The 21,140-nt window shown below is 34.4% G+C and overlaps 3 protein-coding genes across 3 annotated transcripts; all 3 read right to left on the bottom strand.

The window, feature by feature from the left end:
• Window positions 1-1,892: 1,892 nt before the first annotated feature.
• LOC133329463 (dual specificity protein kinase splA) lies at window positions 1,893-7,812 on the bottom strand. Its single transcript, XM_061537936.1, has 8 exons — window positions 7,790-7,812; window positions 5,670-6,030; window positions 5,331-5,596; window positions 5,088-5,260; window positions 4,208-4,624; window positions 3,775-3,911; window positions 3,223-3,704; window positions 1,893-2,193 (listed from the first exon to the last, which is right to left on the bottom strand). The coding sequence occupies exons 2-8, from the start codon at window positions 6,028-6,030 to the stop codon at window positions 1,939-1,941; spliced, it is 2,091 nt and encodes a 696-aa protein (XP_061393920.1). The 5' UTR covers window positions 7,790-7,812; the 3' UTR covers window positions 1,893-1,938.
• Window positions 7,813-15,897: 8,085 nt separating this feature from the next.
• On the bottom strand, window positions 15,898-17,220 carry LOC133329480 (protein phosphatase 1 regulatory subunit 36-like). The gene has a single exon (XM_061537953.1). The coding sequence runs from the start codon at window positions 17,218-17,220 to the stop codon at window positions 15,898-15,900; it is 1,323 nt and encodes a 440-aa protein (XP_061393937.1).
• Window positions 17,221-17,505: 285 nt separating this feature from the next.
• LOC133329481 (golgin subfamily A member 2) lies at window positions 17,506-20,506 on the bottom strand. The gene is given in 6 exon segments (XM_061537954.1): window positions 17,506-17,714; window positions 17,829-18,651; window positions 18,687-19,192; window positions 19,245-20,044; window positions 20,123-20,291; window positions 20,450-20,506. Coding segments are annotated over 6 exon segments (2,502 nt in total). The 3' UTR covers window positions 17,506-17,567.
• Window positions 20,507-21,140: the final 634 nt, after the last annotated feature.

The raw sequence follows: 21,140 nt of genomic DNA on the forward strand, positions 1-21,140 counted from the left end.
CAATATTTCTAAATATATTATCCATAAAATTATTACTAATTTAACACCAATTGGTGCGTTCAACAAATATGTCCCCTGTCTGAAAAATTACAATTTTTCTTAACATTTTGTTCCATATACAATTTACTAAATCATAATGTCGCATCGACTAATGGCTTTGTTGGGGCCCGACACCAGCGGCGCCATAAAGGAAACTTGATTGTCGTATTACCGACACAGTTGCTGCGGCTACACCAGCTTGCGGAGGTGGTGGTGGGGCTGGCGCTCTATGTTTTTTGAATGGTTGATAACCGGCGGGCTGCATTGGTTTAGCTGGCTTCGTCACTGAACTTGGAGTTGTGTTTGATGTTGCTAATGGATTTGTGTTATTGTTATCAGTGGTTATATTATTATTGTTGTTAGTCGTAGTAACAGCTGCAAAATAGGATCCGTTATTATAATAAATGCTGGTAGGGTTTCTTTTTTTCGGAAATCCTACAATAACAAGTGTTTTTAACAATTCATATTCAGGTTGATCATAATATGCCATGCTATAAATGAGTGACAAAATAAAAACGTGTGTTTAGAAATAAAATGAAATTAAATTGAACAATTTACAAAACTGTTATTAAATTTGGGATACCTTGCTGATGGCGTTTAAAAATTATTCCAAAATTATATGAAAACCAATTTTGTCCCCATACTTCTATATAATGTAGCAGTTAGATAACGACCATTTTCACTTGACTTATTAAAAAAGTTTAATGGTAAACTCCTAAATAATTTTCGATTTATTATATATTAAACAAATTAGGTACTGCCATACAATATACTTGGAATGCAAAATTCAGGACTATGAATTCACACATTTGCCTAATGACCCAAATAATGTTTAGATAATATATATATATATATTGCAATATGTTTTCCCTACATCTTCCATGTGACACAAACAAAAGATATATATAAAAAAATATACAAAACAAAAAAAGAAAAACAAATGATTATATATGTGGTTATTCCTTTTATTTGATATTTTATTTCACACATATGTAATAGATAATACAAGAGATGTTTGTATGTTGAAATATGTATGTGTAAATGTGACTTGCGGTTTTACTAAAATTTGTAATCATAATTCAAACGAAAACAATATTTTATAAATGTAGATAAAAAAAAATCATGAGTTGCATGCGTTCTATATCATATGTATATAACATTATAGGTATGTAAGTAAGTAATATTAGAATAAGAAACGACAGATTGTTCTGGATTATACAATCAATATTTGCAAGTGTCTAACTAACATATGTACGACTACATTTTTGAGTTGACTTTTTCAATACCGAACGCAATATTAAATGACAACATCTTTCAAGATCCAGTGTTAAAAATGTATGTGATCTAAAAACAACAAACACATAAAATCCAATATAAAGCTATAATTCAATATTTGCCAAGGGTTTTGACTTCAACAGGCTTTTGTTTTTTGCATATTTCATAAAAATATAAAATTAATTTAATGATTAGATAACATTAAAAATAAAATTAAATATATATATATATATATGTAAAAATAATAAAAAAAGTTCAATATACAAAATATTACAGTGGGAAGGATGGTGGTGTATAATGTTTTGTTTTGCATCAAAATCGCTTAAAATAATACATTTGCGGATAGACATATAGTTTTTGTTTTTGTTTGTAAAGAAAAGTTCATTACATTTTCGAATATCTCTCACGTGCAGAGTTCTTTCTAAGAAGATGCTGTAAACAATTGTAGTTCAAATAAAATAAAAACAAAGAATAATTTTAAAACTTAAGTAGTACTTAATAAGAATAAACATAACATTTAAAAGGAAAATGAAATGCATTCCGATTTCATTTCACCATCTTCAAATAGTTGCCCTGTCTATAATTTATATACGGGCAAATGAAGAGCAGTGCTTTCATTGCATGTTACATACCATTTGTTGCCTTCACGGTTCGACGAGGATACACTTTATGAATATTTACAAATGGTGGAGGCTTGGGAAATTCGGTTACATTGTGGAACCGTTTACCGAATTTTGATTCCAAATCGGTAACCAAACGACTGACAGCGTTTGCACTACCAAATGCGGGAGCTGTGTTGACGCCAGCTGGTGGTGTTAGTGGAGCATTGGCTCGTATGGAAGAATGGCGTTGAGGTGGTACTGGTGGAGCTCCACTCGACTACAAATAAAAAGGTAAAAAAAAATTATCACTTGAAATAAAATTGAGTTCACTTAATTTTTTTATTTGGAAACAATTATAAATATTCTAATTATCAACAATAGAGTTTGGCCTTCTTACGAAAATTTGTTGGACAAATGCCAAGGATATTTTTATGTTTATGTGAAAAAAAAATAAAGTTACCCGACTTCTGTAATTAATCATAATTTCTTCGAGGTTTTGCAGAGAATGCTGCACTTGTAAAGTGTATTTGTTATTTTTTCCACTCGATACGTTGTACTTAAACGATTAGTTTATTTTTATTTAATCCAAGTGTTTCCAGTAAATTTCACGCATTTCTTTTTCTGTAACGATTTTTCCATAACAATCGTAGTATTGATGACCGTGTTTCGAATGCAGTCAAATGCTACACAAACCGTGATGTGAGAGTATGTATCCCTTTGTTGGTGTCACACACGTAGAACGAGCAACAACTTTCCGTCGCAAATAGTGATGGAAAAGAAGAGAATTGAGCAATAAGCACGAGCAGAATGAATACAAACGGTATAACAAAAAACATTACTATGAGAGTGAGAACCACCGTATAATGAAGGAGGGTAAACGTTTACGGTCACAATACTGTCTATGTTGAGGAGGGTTCGTTGTATATCTCTTAGGCAACAATGTGTAGAGAATTGTTGTCTACTTTTAGGGGTTGAAGAAAAAAATACAAAATTTGAATGAATGAATTTTTGCTCTCCCCAATTCTAATTAAATTTGTATTCCTGCTGCTAAAGAGGATTTTGGGAACATGAGCAGTGTGCATGGATGCTGTAGACATATTGGCGCCATAACGAGCATGCATGAACGAATACATACATACATACTCAAATGTCACACAAGAACGTAAATATAGCAAATGTCAATTCGATACTCTCGACACTATTAAATAAGACCCATATGCATAAACTTTTGAATTTTCCTATGTACATTCATTGACAATTCACAGTTCACAATCAAATATTTGAATATTTGTTTTTGTTTACTTACATTTATATTACCAGTGCTCGATTGCCTTTGAGGTGGTGGCGGCGCTGGACATGTTCTGTGCGGTGGTAATGGAGGTGCATTAATTGGACCTCCATTCAATATAATTGGCTTCGGAGATTTACTACTAAGTGGACTACTCGAAGACTTCGCTGGGGGAGACATGGCGGTTGTAGATGGTGGAGGGGGAGGAGGCGGCGTTGAATTTGCACCAGTTCGAAATTGATCACGCAAAGCTGATACGCTGTGCGTAGATGAAGAATTAGACGGTGGTTGAGTAGAGGGCGGCGATGAGTTCACACTTGTGGCTGATGAAATAAGCGCTGTATTGATGGCAGCAATAGGTGCAGCAGAAGAAGCCGAATTAGAACTTGAATTGGTACTCGAGTAAATATTAAGGTTCGAATTCGATGTACTGCGTGCTGGTGTAGGAGGTGGTGGCGGCTTAACGCTAGGGGGTTTGGGCGGAGCCACAGTGGGTCGACCTATTAAAATATCATCAAACAGTTAGTTCCACATTCGACAAACATTTTAAACATAATTATTATTTCATACCAATGGGTGGTTGAGGTGCCGATCGTAATCCAGAATTAATGGCTTCATGCGACTGCGCCAACGGTGTGCGCATAGTTCCGAATTGTTGTTGTGTGGGAAATACTGGACCTCCACCCGAAGTTGTTATCGGTGGTGACCTATACAAATTAATAGAATTAAAATAAAATAATTAATTTGGCATAAGCATATGTGAAATGTATTTTGCCATTTGAAGCCTTTTTAAACCAATCTCAAATATTATGTTCCCAAAACGTAATTTGTTTAAGCAAGAAGCAAGCAGATTTAAAGATGAATAAATGTTTATTATAGCAGTGTTAAAAGATGTGAATATTGTTTTGAAAAAGTGTGAGCTATATATGAATATGAGCCTTTATTTTGTCAAGCTTTGTTAATAATGAAGAATGGAAGGGAAGCTATTTTCTTTGTTTTGTACCTGGGTGATTTCATACTATGATGACGTGCCACGGCTGGTCTTTGACCAACTAATTGCTGCAGACCTGGTGGTTTTGGGGCAAAGTTCGGTTTGCCATGATTGGGTTTCACAGAAGGCAGCAATGGTGATTTGGTTGGCGGAGATGGCGATGCAGATGCCGATGGACTGCTGTTGGCAGTGCCATTAGCACCACCATTGCCGCCTGTATTGTTGCTAAACAAAGTCGACTTGTTTGGTGCTAGATTACGCAATGATCCTGATGTTGCCGATGATGCTACCAATGACGATGAACTATTTGTGTGGCTGTTGTTGTTGTTGTTTGAATAGTTTGTTGTGGTATTTAGGGATGATGTTTTTGTATTATTGTCATTGTTGTTATTATTATTTACAAATACATTATTATTCCCTAAAGTCAGGCTGTGGAAACCAAAAACAAAATAAATTGGTGTAAAAAATTGTACAAAATAAATAAAAATTATAACAAAAAATATACACAAGAGAGTAAAATGTAACAAATTTATAAACACAAACATAAATAACATGTGGTGTAGACGACGGTGCAAAATCACCATAAGCACAGACACAATACATATGTACTCCGATCAAAAATCAATCCATATAGTCACCGCTAAATTATATATTGGTCTAGAATTGAGAGCAACAGTGTTCAAGTCTTTTCAAAATAAATATCGAGAAATTTACCACAATAAAGAACCCAAATGATACATAAGTTTAAAATAAACATAACAACGGATAAAGGAAAAAACGTGCAATGGCTGTCCAACTAGGCCCTTATATATAAATATATTAATGATAATAACAATATAATACAATTCCCCTGTATTGCCAAGACATTTTAATATTTTATTGTCAAACTCACTTTAGATTAGCGGCTTTACTCCTCACACTGCCTCCCGTGTTAATCTGTTTCATCAATTTACTACTTATTTCTGATGTGGTTGGAATAGATTGCTTCGATGTATCGTTGTTGGATGAAATTGTTGAACGTGTGGCATTGGTTTTGCTTTTTTCCAAAATTGAATCGGAAGTACTCTGAATTGAGAAGAGGTAAATTGTTTTGTTAAAAAAGTCTAAATTAATATAAAAATATCGAGGAACTTACCGTTGATAAATTTTTTGGTGGCTGTGTTGGTGGTTGAGGCGGCGGTCCGCGATTTGTTTTAAAGTTTGCCTCTGTGGCATTGATATGTGGTGTAGATCCTGATGTCTGTTGTTGTTGCTGTTTTTGACGTTTAAGGGTCAAATGTTTTGTTAATTCAGCATTGAAATCCATGGGACCACTATTTGACACCACATTTGATGTTGGTGCTGATGATGGGGGGCTATTGCTGCGACCATTAACCGTAGATGAAGATGTTGCAGGGGTTGCTAACAGTAAAATAAAAAAATATATAGATTGTCAATTGTTTTGGCACGAACAACTATTCAACACGAAGTATACCTCTATTACCATTAACTGGCTTTAGTTTTGGCATCGACGTCATGCCTTCAAACAAACCACCCAATTTTGGCCCACCATTGCCAATACTGCTGTTGTTGTTGTTGCTGCTGGCTCCACCAATAACCTGTCGCTTAGGGGATCCAGCATTTGGCGATGTATTACCGCATACCTTTCCAGATAATGCGGGTCCACTTTTATCAACCGTAACGGTTGGCCTTAGTGCTTTGCCTTTCTGTATGGACTGTAATAAAGCAGATCGAGCTTGATCACCACCACCGCCTCCTAACTTTAACCCACCCATAGCTGGTGGAGGAGGTGGCCCTGGTGGCGGCGGTGGTCCTGGCGGCGGAGGTATAGCCATCTGTAAATAAAAAAATCATAAGGTTAATAAAATGTCTTCGTAACTCAATTAGTAAGAGTCTACTTGTTTGACATTGATTCTCCTAACAAAGAGACGCATTTTAATGGAAACTTAAGGATTTTTTACAGATAAAAAAGGGTTCCATCTGTTTGATTGGTTTATTTGTACCAAACTGATTTCATCTTTGTTTGTGTCAATATTATTCGTAACAGAAATTTATGAAGACCAGTCCATCAAATATATTATTTTTGGTTTTCTATCAGCTAGAGGAACCCACGCTTTTATTTTTTTGGAAATGTATTGTAAAAATTACTATATGTGTGTGTGTGTGTGTGTGTGCGATGCACAGTGTTCAGAAGCCCTGCAGTAAATTTATGTGAAAACATTAAAACGTTTTAATTTCAATGTTATTTCACACGTTCTTGAGCTGATTGGACATTTGTACAGTATCATGTCACAATTTAAACGTGAGAATTGGTGAAATTCTTTGACCTATTTTGTTGTTTACAAATTAACCACGATAAAATTGTTGGATGTTTGGTAAATTGTTGCTTATAATAAATGTTACAAATACGTTTTCCAAATGTTATTTAATTAAAAGCAATCACGAAATATGTAGCCTTTTTTAAAAAAAATTAAAATATATTTAAGACAATGTTGAATACTCTAATTCCGAGCACTGTCGTCGGTTATGGATGAAGTACACACACACAATAACGCAAATATACATATATATTATATCCATCCTACGGCTTTTTTAAAGAACTCTTGATGGTCATTACGGCCAGAAAGAAACAAATATAGGTAACTTAATGAAATTGATACGATAAACCTTTCTATATAAAATATCATTCATTGGCAGTCATTTATTACATTTTGTTAAATAACATACAAATAGATAGCTTATATAGCTTTATCATTTTTTTGTTATTTTGCAAAGAAATTGTGAAGGCTTTTGTGCGGTGGACAAACAGTTGCGATTCCATTTATATGAGCTATGTAAGCGAGCACGTGTGTATTTGCGATTAAAAACTGTGTACAGTGTGTCGAATTAATGATGGTATAGTATTCGAACAATGTATGGTGTAGAAACATACTTTATAAAACGCATCAAACCTACGGAGTGCGTTATCATAAATGTTATAATACGAGGTTTAAATTTTCTTTACAAAATTCGATATTCGACTAAGTTAGTTTCCGTAATATACTATAAAGTTGAGTTAGAAAATCGAAAGATCTTAATTATAAAAATCTTTTACTACAACATGATATACAAAAAACCAATTATATTTTTTTTTGAATGCCAAACGACAATTTTTTTGTAACATTGAATGCGGAAACTAACCTTTTTTACTGACAAAGAATAAAATGAAAATCAAGCGACAAAGGCAAGCTTAAAACGTTCAGAAATTTATGCATAAAATCTTGAATAATCTTTAATTAAGATTCTAAACACGTTGTAAAGCCTGATGACTGAGGCCGGTCTATATGAGGCATATTTCTGTTGCTGTTTTGTATTTTTTCCAATATGTACTTTGTTTATGGGCAAAACAACAACAGCGACAATAAATAAATAAATAATTAAAAAAAAAAAACACTAGAATAAAATAAATTGAAATGACAAAACAAATCACAAAAAATTAATGAATCATTGACGCTGAGCAATATCGCGTTAAATGAAGAAATCAAAATATAATTGCATTCTTTCTTTTCGATTAGAAAGAATGAAAGCAAAAACAAATCGAATCAAAACAATTACCTTTCAAAGATAAACAACAATGACGATATTTTGGCTTTCTATGCAGCTCTCAAACAAACAATAAAAATGTATCACCACACACACAGCGCGCTTCACTTCAAATTCAATAGTCCGTTTATTTTTTTCTTTATTTTCCTCTGAGTTTTTAGTTTTTTTCTTCACTTGCACAAACTTTCTACTTCTTGTGTTTTCTTCCAATTGAATAGATCTGGCTTAATTAAAACATTAAATTGCATTAATAAGCGAAGCAAATGCAAATCTTTAATGAAAATTTTGCTTAAAATTCAAACACGCACGTTCGTTTACAACACATTCCACTTCGATAACAACAAAAAACCTACTAGCTGGCTGACTAGCAATTGGCTCTGTTTGCTGTTTGCATTGCAAAGCGATATTGGAAATAATGTGTCGAACACACACACACCCACTGATAGTTAGTTTTTCAATAATACCAATTGAGTTGCGCATGCGACGATTACAAACAAACTCTCTCAGGAGTTCACAAAAAGACGCAAAGAGACGATGACTCTACTAAACGATCGAAATAAATTGTGTACTACTGCACTGGGGGAGAGTGACTGACAGAGAGTGGGGAGCCAAATCAGTATCACAAAACCATCAAATCAAGTATAAACATGAGTCATTAATAACAAAGCGGGAGAGAAAAAACCCCACACTACAGATGACTTTGGGGGGAGAGAGACTCTATAACATCCATAAGTGCAAGTGTAAATAATCATTTTGTTTGTATGTGGCCGATTTATACACCATCACTACTCGTATAATTCACGTAATGGATGGCGGCATTGTGGAGGTCGCGTATTGCATTTTTGATGCATTAATTTCCATACAACAGGCAACCGCCGTCAACGGCAAAGGAGACAGCGCAATTGTTTATTACTATGGTTACCCAGTGTGATTTGGCGATGCTAGTACAAATCTTATTCCCATCTAGTAGGTAGTGACTGTAGATCGTTTTCCTTGTAATAGAGTGGTGAGATGGCAAGGGGGCCTGAGTGCAGTTGACGTCATTAAACGACAACGACAATCATGGTTTTTTTATTGATTGCTGAATTAGTAATGCACAGGTATATGATAAATCATCATACAATTGTAAATGTAATTCATGATCAATTTTCTACAAGAAAGGGCGAAAAGAGGTCATATTTGAACATATTAAATCACTATGACTAAGTATGGATGATCGATTTGAGAGGCATTTTATGTGGGGAAGCCATCATATTGATATCTCTATAGATATATATTTACCTGAAATCGTATATTATGTTTTATAAAAATTTATTCCGTAAATTAGTAGGGATAGGATAAAAGTCGGACGGGCCGTATATGGGATACCTAGTATATTCGGAAATGCATGACGACATGATATCCCGTACTACAATATGGTACAGGGTATATACATATATAGTATCTTTATTGACGACCGCAGTGCATCATGTAGTAATTTGAAATTTGTAATAGATAAAATAAGAAAATTTATTAAATTCCCAGAAAAAGTTTTCTAAGTGTTTTTTACTACTATGACTATATTGATTTCTTATCTTCTGTATCTAATTCATAAAAAGATGTGTCTTATAAAGGCTTCCGCTTTATACGAATGAAATTCTATAAGATTCATAGTCGTTTATTAAGAGCGCAATTAGTTCTAAGCCATAAACACATGCAAAAAATTACAACCACCATAAAATTGTGGTGATGCTGTAGGTAATTTAATATTTCTGTGTTATTTTTTTAGATTCCGCCATATTCATGATTACTATTAGCAAAATCATCATTGTTGTTAGCTATTACTGTCGGCACCTAGTCACCATCTGTTGACACACATGAGCGCCGTTTACACCTAGAATATTTAAATTTGCCACAAGCCTATATGCATTACACAAAGTGGAAAGTACGTCCCTGTCAGATAAATATCCACATATAGGGATAGATAATCTACTCATATACTTTTGAGGTGTAATTGTAGATTCTAAGTAATAGCAAACATCATTATTGTATACAATACACTTACTGCCTCATTTCCACACTCTTTGGGTAATGAAGAATATCTGTTTATCAGCTAGAAAATATTGTCCAGTTATAATGTAAGTAGGTGACTCGGCATTTGTTTATAGAACGAAACACCCTAATACACTTTTATTGGTATTCTGCACACATTCAATTAAATGCAAAATTTAAACATACTTTATTTTAACCAAATATATCCAGTAGCTAACGATTACGTATTATATCGGTCAATAGCATTTCGGCTTCACAAGCATATACATGAACTATTATTAACTAAACTTCCATACAAAATGTTTTGTTGTTTTCGATATACATAATTACAAAAACAACAAACGTTTTTCGCCTCATCATAGCGCACAAATTCATTAGTTTTGTAAATAAAACAAGCCCTTGTTTTGAATGGGCGTCGCCAACACAACTTTTGGATTTGTTTCGTCGTTTCTACTCTCTTCAAGTTAATAGAAACGGCCGTATTGCGAACAGAAAAAAAAACGTAAATTAATTGATTTGCAAAATTTTATTTTTTGTCATTAAATAACATATTTTAGCATGATTCATTCCGATTGTATTTTTACTGCAAACACACACCAATTTGTATCATCGCTTATCGTAATTTGGATTGAAGGTGTACTTATATTCAAGTAGAATAAATATCAAAACAATACCAACAGACAGACAGAAAGAAAATTAAAAATATTCAATGGTTGGAATTATTTTTATTTCGAATAATATGAATGAAAATTAATACATTAGTTAGTTGATATTACGTTGTAGTAAGAAAACTATTTTTGAAAAACTGCAATTATTTTAATAGAATTTTGTTTTTATTTTATATATTATTTTGGATATAATCGATCGATCGAATTAGACACAACGACAAATACATTGTAACCATAGCTAATGATGATTAGCACTGTAGACAATCATTAAAAAAAACCGACAATCAACATATAGGAAGGGTCATGAACTAAAATGACACACCTTATTAATGGACATAATTGAAAACAGGCAGCTATTTATTTAATGTATTGACCAAGGTGGAGTTTTTTTTTTGTCAACGGAAAATCAATTAATAAGCTATGAAATCATTGTAATGAATAAACCCAAAATACATTCGCAGTAAGAACAATTGGCGGGTAATGGCATATTGTCAGTCAAGTCAAGGTATGACGCACATTCCGTAGAGTATGGCGTTACATGCTCCATTTATTTTCCCACCAAATTACAACAAATTTAAACACAAAAAGCAGTTATAAAAGTAAAGCAAAAAATAATAAGAAATGAAAACTGATTCATATCTAAATGCAATCACAGTTGTAACGCCAGCTTGAGGCATAACCGTAAGCCCAAGTATGAACGAGTAAGTACAAAGAAAACTGTGACTCATAACTGTTTTTTTTTTGTCGTTGTCTTTTATTTGTTTAATATTCTGTTGTAATAAAGCTCACGTTCAACAATGAGAGAAACATATGTTGCATACATCATCCTCATCATTGGCCAGAGGAATCATCAATGTTGTCATAATTGTCAACATTGTTCTGCATGTTAACTGTGCAAAAATATGGCGGTTGTTCTACTCTGTATGCAAATTCATTAAAATTTAATTGTGTTTTATATGTTATTTTTTTTTTAAATTACATTTGAAATTAAATAGATGATAAGACTTATTCCTATCGTTTTTTAAATAAATGTTGTATGTATGTATACAGAGATGTATATATTTCAAATTTTACCGGCTATTTTAAAGCTATTTCTTAACATTTGTGGTTAGTGTGTAGTTATACAGGCTAAACCATTGGAATATACCAAACTGTGACTCACTGATTTAAGACATCGTCACCATTAATAATCTATAAATATACATTCATATTTATTATACACTGGAAAATAAACAAAATTCAAAATCTAATCTGATAGTGATATGATATACTAATGCTGATTGTTAGCATACCAATGTAAATGGCTTTTTTGAATTTAGTGACATTAAACCCAAGCAGATACTAAAAGTATATCCTAGGATGATAATTTATAATATTTAAGCTTCCTTTAACCATTTTCACATCTTTAAAAAGTTCATATCTTTACTTGTAATAACGGTCATATGTTTGAAATTTCTTCTTCGAAGACTTGGATTCCGAAAGCACAAAGTCTGGATACTGTTCCGAATATCAGTTACCCTTTGTTAAACCAGTATTTGGTTTAAGTGTATCTAGGGGTTAGTGGCCGACCCTCTTGTTCAAATGTTTAACTCAACTAGAAATGCAAATATTTCTTTGTTTTTTCTATATTTCTTTCTTTGTCATTAAAATTATATAGGCAGCTCTACAAAAATAGCTAGTCTTAAGTTCTGCAAATGTATTTGTTGATAGCGTTTGATTATATTTTTATACACTTTTTGCATTATTCACCTTTGTTGGCGTGGTAGTTTACTGGTATCTTATCCAATGAGTTTTAGGTCCCAGCAGTTTGTATTTTATAAAATTATATACAAGCTCTTTTTCAAAGAAGATAAGATAGCTGCAAATTGATTAGAAGCGATATCTATGTGACTGAGTGGATGGGTAGTAGGCACCAGATACAATTTCGTTGTTTGTGAAAAAAGGAAAATCCCTTGTTGAATGACATTTGAGGAAATATATCCTACTTATTACATTTTGAAATTCACTACAGTCAAATAGTTGGAAAACGAACAGTATATAACCTCCTACTAAGATAATAGACAATCGGTATAATCTCCAGCCACATCTAAAACAACATGAAGATGAATATATTTATATTCGCAATGAGCACATGGTTGTTTGTATGTATGGCCGGCCGATGTTGCTGTTTTTGTTCATTTGTTTCCATCCGTTTGTAAAATATGAAGATCAACTGAAATTCATACCAAATTGGAGGTTTGTGTGGTGTGGATATGCAAATTACGAACTCAATTTGTAGCGATGTAGAAATAAAAATGAAAAAAAAATAATATTTTTTTTTATTTGTATCTTCATGAAGTTGCTCAGAATATCACATGAGGCGTTTAATTGTAAATGACTGAGTCACTTAAAATCAACAAGAGTAATTATGTTAACTGATATAAGGGACTACTAAATAATTCTAACGTGAATGGAGAAAATAGATCAACAATGCAAATTAATGATGAAGTGGTTTTGTAAAAAAAGAAATGGCTTTCAACTGAAATATAATTGGACTTGATTTTCGTCATCATGATTATTCCCATAGTGAGTGGTATGTGGCATGTGTGCCGTTAGTTATGAATATCGAAAAACCTATCCCAACCAGCAGTGGAGGTATAATTGTACAATTGGTGCTCTGTGCGGAAAACACGACATTGAAATTTTTTCATTCATAGAAACATTTTTTCGTATGTGAATTTACGCAAAATTATTCCCGCATATAGTCTACCCCAACCAATGAATACACGATTATAGACAATGTGTGTGCGTTTGTGTGTGAATATGTAATTATTTATAGTTTTCCTTTCTTTGCTTTATGTTGAGGTTGTTGAATGTATGGCATTAGCATAGGTCGGCGACAGTGGAAAGCATAAACTAATCGGTGCATTTTCTTCATGTACCTTTGTTTAACCTCCTTGTTGTTGTGTTTTCACGGAACAGATGGGTGATGACACCGAAAACAATAACAAACACCCCATGCAGAGTCAATCATATTGCCGTGATGTGGCCCCTTCTAGACCAAAGTAAACAAACTTAATTTGGGTCATTTCAAAGAGTAAAAAGACCAACAACACACATATCCCCCACCAACAACCGGCACTGCTTCCAAACCTCTGTTTACAATTTGTAGAATCGTCGTCAACGTAAAAATCAAAAACATTTCGATGTCAATGAATTCTGAAATAAGATTAAATGGGAATTGGAAAAGATTGCCATTGTTATGTGTATTTTGTAGGAAATGTGATATTTCCTAGTTTGTTACATATGCATAAACGTTGAAAGATTGCTGATTTGCTAGTTGGCGGGGGTGAAAATCTAACGAAGATATAATAATATTATTATGTTTTATCAAGTATATTATTAGGTACTGCTCGGGGTGCTACGGAAAATATCCGATCTATCGTACAAAATATATATGGTTAATACCTTGCAGATATACTATATTTATCTGGGTGGTTCTAGAGCAGAGCTGCTCAAGAGTCCAAAAAATATATAACTGTCTAAGAGTAAATAAAGATCCACCGTATGAAACGACAAAGGAAAAAAGAAGGCAAGGAATAAGTTTCAAATCAGGGCAACTAGTTCGCATGGTTGAGCAGCCATCTTTAGACAAGATATAAAAATAGAATATTGACAAGAAACATAATTTTGAACATGGATATTCCCCTATAAAGCTGTAAGTAATGCTGTGATGATGTTGTATTATAACTGATGTAGTCAGGTGTAAAAGAATTATCGAATATCAATTCTACGTCTTTATTTGATATCTTCTTATTAAGGTAATATGAAATTCACAATTTCTATAAACATTTGGGTACATTCAATGTTAACTTTGAGTGCTTAACTATTTTTCGTATTAGATTACATTGTCAGGAAATAGCCTACAATTTTTCTAAGGTGAGTTGAAAGTTCACATTCCAAAGAGATGTTTGATGTAAATGCCTAAATAGCCTAGTCCGTGAGACAAATGAAAGATCTAATAATATTACTGATATTCTATTACGGTGATTTGCACAAATCATAGAACCATACAAATTTCGATTGGATAATAAGTACATACCTTACAATGATTATTTGGCCAGGTAATGAGATGCTAATTTCTTGTGGTATATATTTCACTTTCCGTAAGTGGAGGGATCCGAATGGCAAAATGCAGCTAGAAAGTTTCAACACGTCTTAGATGATGTATTTGTGAACATAAGTCGCAGATCATAAGCATACGAAGAATTTTTGATTTCTTTTCTTCTTTTGTTTTCGTTTTGTTTTTGGAGCGATTTATGACGGAAAGAAGGAATAAGGCAACAAAGATAACAGAATGGCCAAAATGAAAAAAAAATTATTTGCTGGAGTTTCGAAGCAGTAAACTCATTTGTATATTATTGTCATTGTTTGGATTTTGGTAGAACCTTTGGTTTCTCAACATTCAGCAATCTTGTATGGTAATTTTATTTTCCATTTTCATGTTTTTTTTTGCATTTTTTCTCCTTCTCCTATACACACACTCATTCACTCACTTTGAATTCGTTTAGTATTTTTTGGTTTAATACACCATAAATGCAATTCTCAATTCGGTTAAATGTTAACTATTCTCGTTGGTGCGTTCCGTTGGATCGATAAGATACGTTTTTCGGACTTAAAATTACAGGAAAAAATATATATCTAACAATAAAAACGCGAAAATATTTGCGTGACTTGTTTCTTCGACGACAATTAAAAAATGCCCGACCGACTGTCAGCAATGACATCGACTTTCAATATCATATCGTTCCGGAATAGGGATGCGTAGGTCGACTTTCGATTAATCGACATTTTGTATTGAAAAGTCCAAGAGGACGTTGGATCGTGCGGAAAATGCAAACATTTAAAAGGAAAATCGCAAGAGGATCATCAGAAGTGGGCTTGAGGTTAGCTGCACGATAAAAAGTCGACTTTGACTTTTATACTTTTAAATACAAACAGTCGATACGTCAACATACGCATCCCTATTTCGGTACGGACTAGTTCAAAGAAACGACACCGTGAAATGAACGATCGGAACTATGTTAGACTTTAGTTCGCCTAGTCCACTACGAGTATACGAACATACTTATTATTGTGGTTGTAACGACCACTTTGATGAACATAGGGTTAGGGATCTACAAGTTGATTGTAGTGTATTTTTTGCCTAATATGTTCGATCAGTTTCTGAGCGGGATGCGTTTTGTTTGTCGTGAAAAAAAGTGAAATTGTTGAAATTATAAAAAGTAAAATAAATAGTGAAAATTACAGATTGTAAATAATTTAAAATGGCGTGTGATTCGTTTCTTTAAAGTTCCCTGAGCTGTGGTAAGTACATATATATTTTGTTTTATTATCATCTCATTAAATTTATTGAGTATAAAACAGGAACTTATGAAGATTTTATTTCTTTCGCAATTTCTCCTTTCGTGACAAAAAATCTTCTATAATTTCTTCAACAGTTCGGCCATAGGAATTGTTTTCCAGTTCCTTATTGCATTTCATCCGAATATCTGTGAGCATTCCATCCGTTTTGAAATACCCGATCACCGAGTTTCGTTTAATCCATTTTTCAATCATATTTTTTGGCCAAAGTTCGTTGAAATATTTCAATTGATAATACGATTCATATGTTTGACAATATTTTCTTCTTTTTTCGGCATCCATCTGCGGAATATTCAAATACGTTTGGCGTATAATACGATACGGATCGTAGTGTTCGTTGTAGTTTTCCTTGTGCACTGCCTCCCATTTAATATGCAACATTGTGTCGTAAAGTTTTTTGGGTCGACCCAATATTCCGTGACTGACGTCGATTAGACACAACTGAGAAGATGGCACGATATACTCCAATTCGATTTCTGCAATACGAATATCATAGCCACGATATTTTCTTTCCCCTACCCAAAGTAGAGGAAGATTTTGACTTTCGACATTGGCAAGTTCTTGTATTAATGGGGAACTTTGAGCCCGATAATTGCAACGTTTATAATGCTTGCCATATAATAAACGGGCTTCAACATTTGACAAACCCAGATTGCAATGAACCAATGCAAAGTGTTCAGATCTAAACAGACGATCTATTTCCCAATTTATAACGGTTAAACTTCGTCTCTCTGTAGCAATCCACACAAGGACTGTACAAAAAGCTAGAAAGCTCTCGTGAAATTGTTGATCTTTTGTTGACAGTGAAATATTAACCACGGGTTTCATATGGTAAAACTTCTTCATATCGCCATTTCCCAACAGTATTCGACTGTACTCCCTAGCCAGCAGTAGACGGTGTTGAGATATATTCGCTGAAAATATACGTTTGATCTCAATGCTGTCCTGATTCTGCATTCGTGCCTTCTCGCCCATCATTTCTTCTCTGCGAATCAATATGAACTGCAGTACTTTCAGGAAGTATTCGAAATATATGATTAACGCTTTCAACAGGGAGTGAACAGATTCAGTATTCAGAAAGCTAACAAAGGGTTTGGTGGTCATTTGTGTAGGAGCCAGAAATAATACAAGATTTTTGATATCTTGCACAAGTATAACGTCGGCGTCGTGTGTATTATCCGGTCTCTCAAACTCCTGGCGAAATATCATTGCTTCAACTTGATCCATTGTTCTTTTGAATTTGTGTCCACCAACTATGATATATTCTTCATTAATTTCCCCTGAATTTCTCTTTGCCAAAATGTGTTTGGGTTCGAAACAGAGCTCAGGTTTTGGTCCCATTTTTGATTAATTTATTGAATGTAAAAATATGGAATTAAAATATAATAAAATATACATACATAGTTTTGCATTTGTCATAGTGTTTTCTATGGGCAATTACAAAACTTTCCCAGTCTGTTCGAGAAAAATGTTTAAACAAATGATTGCAACTTTTTTTTTAGGATTTGGTGCTTTATTTTTAATAGTATTGGAAATTAGCGCTGATACATAATTATTGAAATTATTAAGCCTAGGGAATATTTATTTTTAAATATTATAAATTTACATAATAAATTTCTTTTGTAACAAGAAGCCATTATTTTGTATTTACATAAACTACGGATACGCTGGGTTGGCGATCATATCGTCTATACCACTTCAAACTTTCCAGAACAACAGTTTAGGTGGTCCACCGAATGCTGGACTGTAGGCAACTCTTTGGTGTTCTCTTTTATCTCAGTTATGATGTCTTGTATTTTATGTAGAATCTGTTGAGATTCCAAGCTATTTAAATTCTTAATATGCGGTTCAGCCACGGGTATACTGTTGTCATTTGTTGGACCAGTTGTGTTGTTGTTGGTCGAAGGCAATAATGGATCTTCTGGACGGGATTTCCCTTCCACTGGAACATCATGTGTTATGCTTTGCGCTAGTGCTTCATTAAGCTGTTGGTGCAATTGATGTTGCTGCTGTGTAAGTGGTATTTCCATGCCTAGACTGTTGACAAGATTATTCAACATGGTCAGACGTTCTCTCATTTGCTGCCGTTCTTCCTGCAGCAGAGCTGTTTGAGCAGCTTTTTCATATTCCCTTTGCTTTAATATACGCCTTTGTGTCTGATACAAAGCAATGTATTCTCCTATTGTCTCTGTTTCCGATTGCAATTGCATAACTAAATGTTCCAAGCGTTGTTTTTCTTCGGTAAGATCTGCAACTTTTCCCATGAGTTGCGTAAACCTTAATTGCAATTTTTCGACCGCTTCTTCTGTAGCAATGTGTGGAGTTTTAGAATTAGATGCTGTGCTTACTTTCGGCGATATAGTTTTCGGGACAATTTCGGTAGCTTCTTGACATGTATCGACTTGTGAATTGCTTTCATTTGCTGGGCCTTGGTGGTTTTTGATTTCGTTATCGCGAGTATGATCATGTGTTTGATGGTCGTGCACATGTTTGTCATCATTGCAATTATGGTGGTCATGACCATGACGATCATTATTATGTTCTGTAATGTCGTTATGATCATGATGGTGATCATGTTGACAATCATCTCCATGATTATGATCATGGTTGTGATCAACTTCATGATGATGATCGTGTTCATCCCCATGATGGTGGCCGTGGTCATGATGATGGTGATTATCTGCATGATTGTGTTCATGGTTATGTTCTCGACTTTTCCATCCAGCCTAAGGACATAAAAATAAATATATTTGACTTTTAGAAAAGAACGACCTATTATTTTACATACCCCATCTCCAAGTCCCAACTTCTTTTTCAGTTCTTCATTTTCATGAGAAAGTCGTATCATTTCCTCATCTTTAAATTTAAAGCGCTCGTCTAGTTCCTGCACCCGTTGTTCCATTGCACTGTAATTGGAGCGCATTTCACGATTGGAGTACTGTTCTGCATCGAGCTGGTTCATAAGATCGGCCTTATCGTTAGTAAGTTGAACAAAGCGAATTTCTAATTCGTCTAGTTGTTTTTTCAATTCGACATTCTGTGACAAAGCACGCGAAGCTGCTATCTTGTCCGATTCCATGGCAGCTAACAGCTTCGTCTTATCCGGTTGCTCAGCTGTCACATTTTCTATATGCTCTCTCAATTCTTCAACTTCTTGTTTCTTTTGCTCGTACTCGTTCTGCAATGTAATCAGACGGTCTTCCTGTGACTTAATTTTTAACTGGAATTCATAACGCTCAGTTTCATATTCTTGAAGACGATCTTGTAGCTCCTGCAATTGTTGACTGGTCGCTTCGGAGGTACTCTGCAAGGACTAAAAATTCAAATTCTGTGTATTAGGAAAGTTAATAGATAAAATGACATACCACTTGTTTCTCCTCTTTGATTTCAGATTGCCGCGTGAGGTTTTTCTGTATTTCCCTTTCCAATTGCTGCACATGATCGACCATTTGCTTCTCCCTTTCACGAAGTTTGGAAGACTCTTCCGTTAGTTCATTGTTCCGTTCGTTTAGTTGATTTACTTGGGCGTTCAGTTGTTGAACGTAGGTCTGATATTGGGTGTTGGCCTGTTCCTTGTCCTGTGTCAACTGCTGCACCATTGCCTGCAGATCTCTTATTTGCTGTTCGTACATAAACTGAGTTTGTGTCAAGGTTTCAACGCGATTATCCTTGGTTATGTTGCTTTCATCAGACAGTTGACGAATCTTCAGCTGTGCTAGTTCCAATTCATTGCACTTCTCCTTGTATTCATTGTCCAATGTCTTGAGACGTTCTTCGCGTAATTGCATTTGCTGCTGCAGCTCTAGCAAATGAGATGAATGGTCCTCATTAAGGGCTCTAGTTTGGGCAAGTTTGTGTTGCAGTTCGGCATTTTGCAGTCTGTGTTGCTCCAACTGTTTTTGGGTATCTTTCAAATGATTCTGTAGATCATCTACACGTTTAGTTACATTGTTGTACTGCACTCTCAGTTCCTCCAATTCGAGATCCTTTTCTCGACATGTTGTTCGATATTTGTTCAACTCGGATGTTAGTTGAGCCTTTTCACTTATTAGGATCTGTATGGCATTTATATTGTGAGCGCCTTCGGCCACTGCTTGTTCATCCACCTGACTAGTGGGCAATGTCAATGGAGATGATTTTAGAAGCAAGGCTTCTTGCTGCGGTGCAGCTGGTTGTGGTGGAGTAGGATTCGAAAAGTAATTGACGGTCTCCAGTTCTGATGAGCTGCTGATGGCATCATCATGTTGAGTCCTGTTTATTGGTCCAACGTCCACATTAGTGCCATTTAACTGGAGGTCGGATTCGGAACGTTCTGATATATTACTGCTAACATGGCCACTGTTGCTATTGCTGACTGTTTCGACTTGCTGTGGCATTGGATCGGCATTACCACGTTGCTGGTACTCTCTCAGCTGAAACAAATGTAAATGTATGTTAATATATGCATTTATTTCAAGAAGATTATCTGTTTTCAGAGTTCGATATTATCCCCGTAGCACCAACAAGCAAACAACCCAACACAGTGACGTGTCATCTGTGTTCTATTTGTTTTGGATGTGAATTTGAATACCTTTTTACGGGCAGCTGCCAATTTTTTGGCTTTACTCTCCTTGGATTCTTCGGGCATTTTGTTGCAGCTCCTAAATTTTTGTCAGTTGTCGTTTTGGGTTAATTAAATTCAATTTTTCTTCATATTCCGAGACTCAACTCCAATGTTTTTTTCGATGTCTGAAATAAAAAACGTTCCAACTGCTGCAAATAGGGACAGAAGAAAAATGTCTGCTAAAGAAGACACTCAAAGCGGGCAGACAAATATCGATTTTTCTGTTATCGAATGATAATATCTAGGCAGGATATCGAATATTTTTATACATGGCAATGTTAGTACAGACTGGTACCAAGTCTGTAGCTATTCGGGTATTTGCTGTAGCAAATTTTTTGAAGCATATTTTTAGGATGTGTTGACACACTAGTCTATGGTGTTTTGATATGACATTTTCATATACAGCCAAAATCGCTTATAATGACAGTCAAGGGACTGACAAAATTGGTCGCTATGATCGATATGTTGTTACAAAAAGCGTTATAAACAAATTCACTGTATTCAAGTCGCCCTGATATAATGAGCACATAGATTTTTTACATACAAAGGGTGAAAAAAGCTCAAAAAGTTGGTTCTGAAGTCAATTTCTGAGTTTAAGAAGCAAACATCTAATCGCGAATTATTTCAGTCAACTTGATAACAAACTGAATATTATGAA

Source organism: Musca vetustissima, unplaced genomic scaffold, assembly GCF_032173495.1.
Source record: "Musca vetustissima isolate MV318-11 ecotype Yass unplaced genomic scaffold, APGP_CSIRO_Mvet_v1 utg6568, whole genome shotgun sequence".
Taxonomy (NCBI): domain Eukaryota; kingdom Metazoa; phylum Arthropoda; class Insecta; order Diptera; family Muscidae; genus Musca; species Musca vetustissima.

Bases quoted from the DNA above. Each gene is read 5' to 3' on its own strand.
- LOC133329463 (XM_061537936.1), bottom strand. From the start codon at position 6,030: ATGGCTATACCTCCGCCGCCAGGACCACCGCCGCCACCAGGGCCACCT. The intron at 5,261-5,330 runs GTAAGTTCCTCG...TTCTCAATTCAG, and splicing joins CACCAAAAAATTTATCAACG to AGTACTTCCGATTCAATTTT. The intron at 4,625-5,087 runs GTGAGTTTGACA...TGGTTTCCACAG, and splicing joins AGTAAAGCCGCTAATCTAAA to CCTGACTTTAGGGAATAATA.
- LOC133329480 (XM_061537953.1), bottom strand. From the start codon at position 17,220: ATGGGACCAAAACCTGAGCTCTGTTTCGAACCCAAACACATTTTGGCA.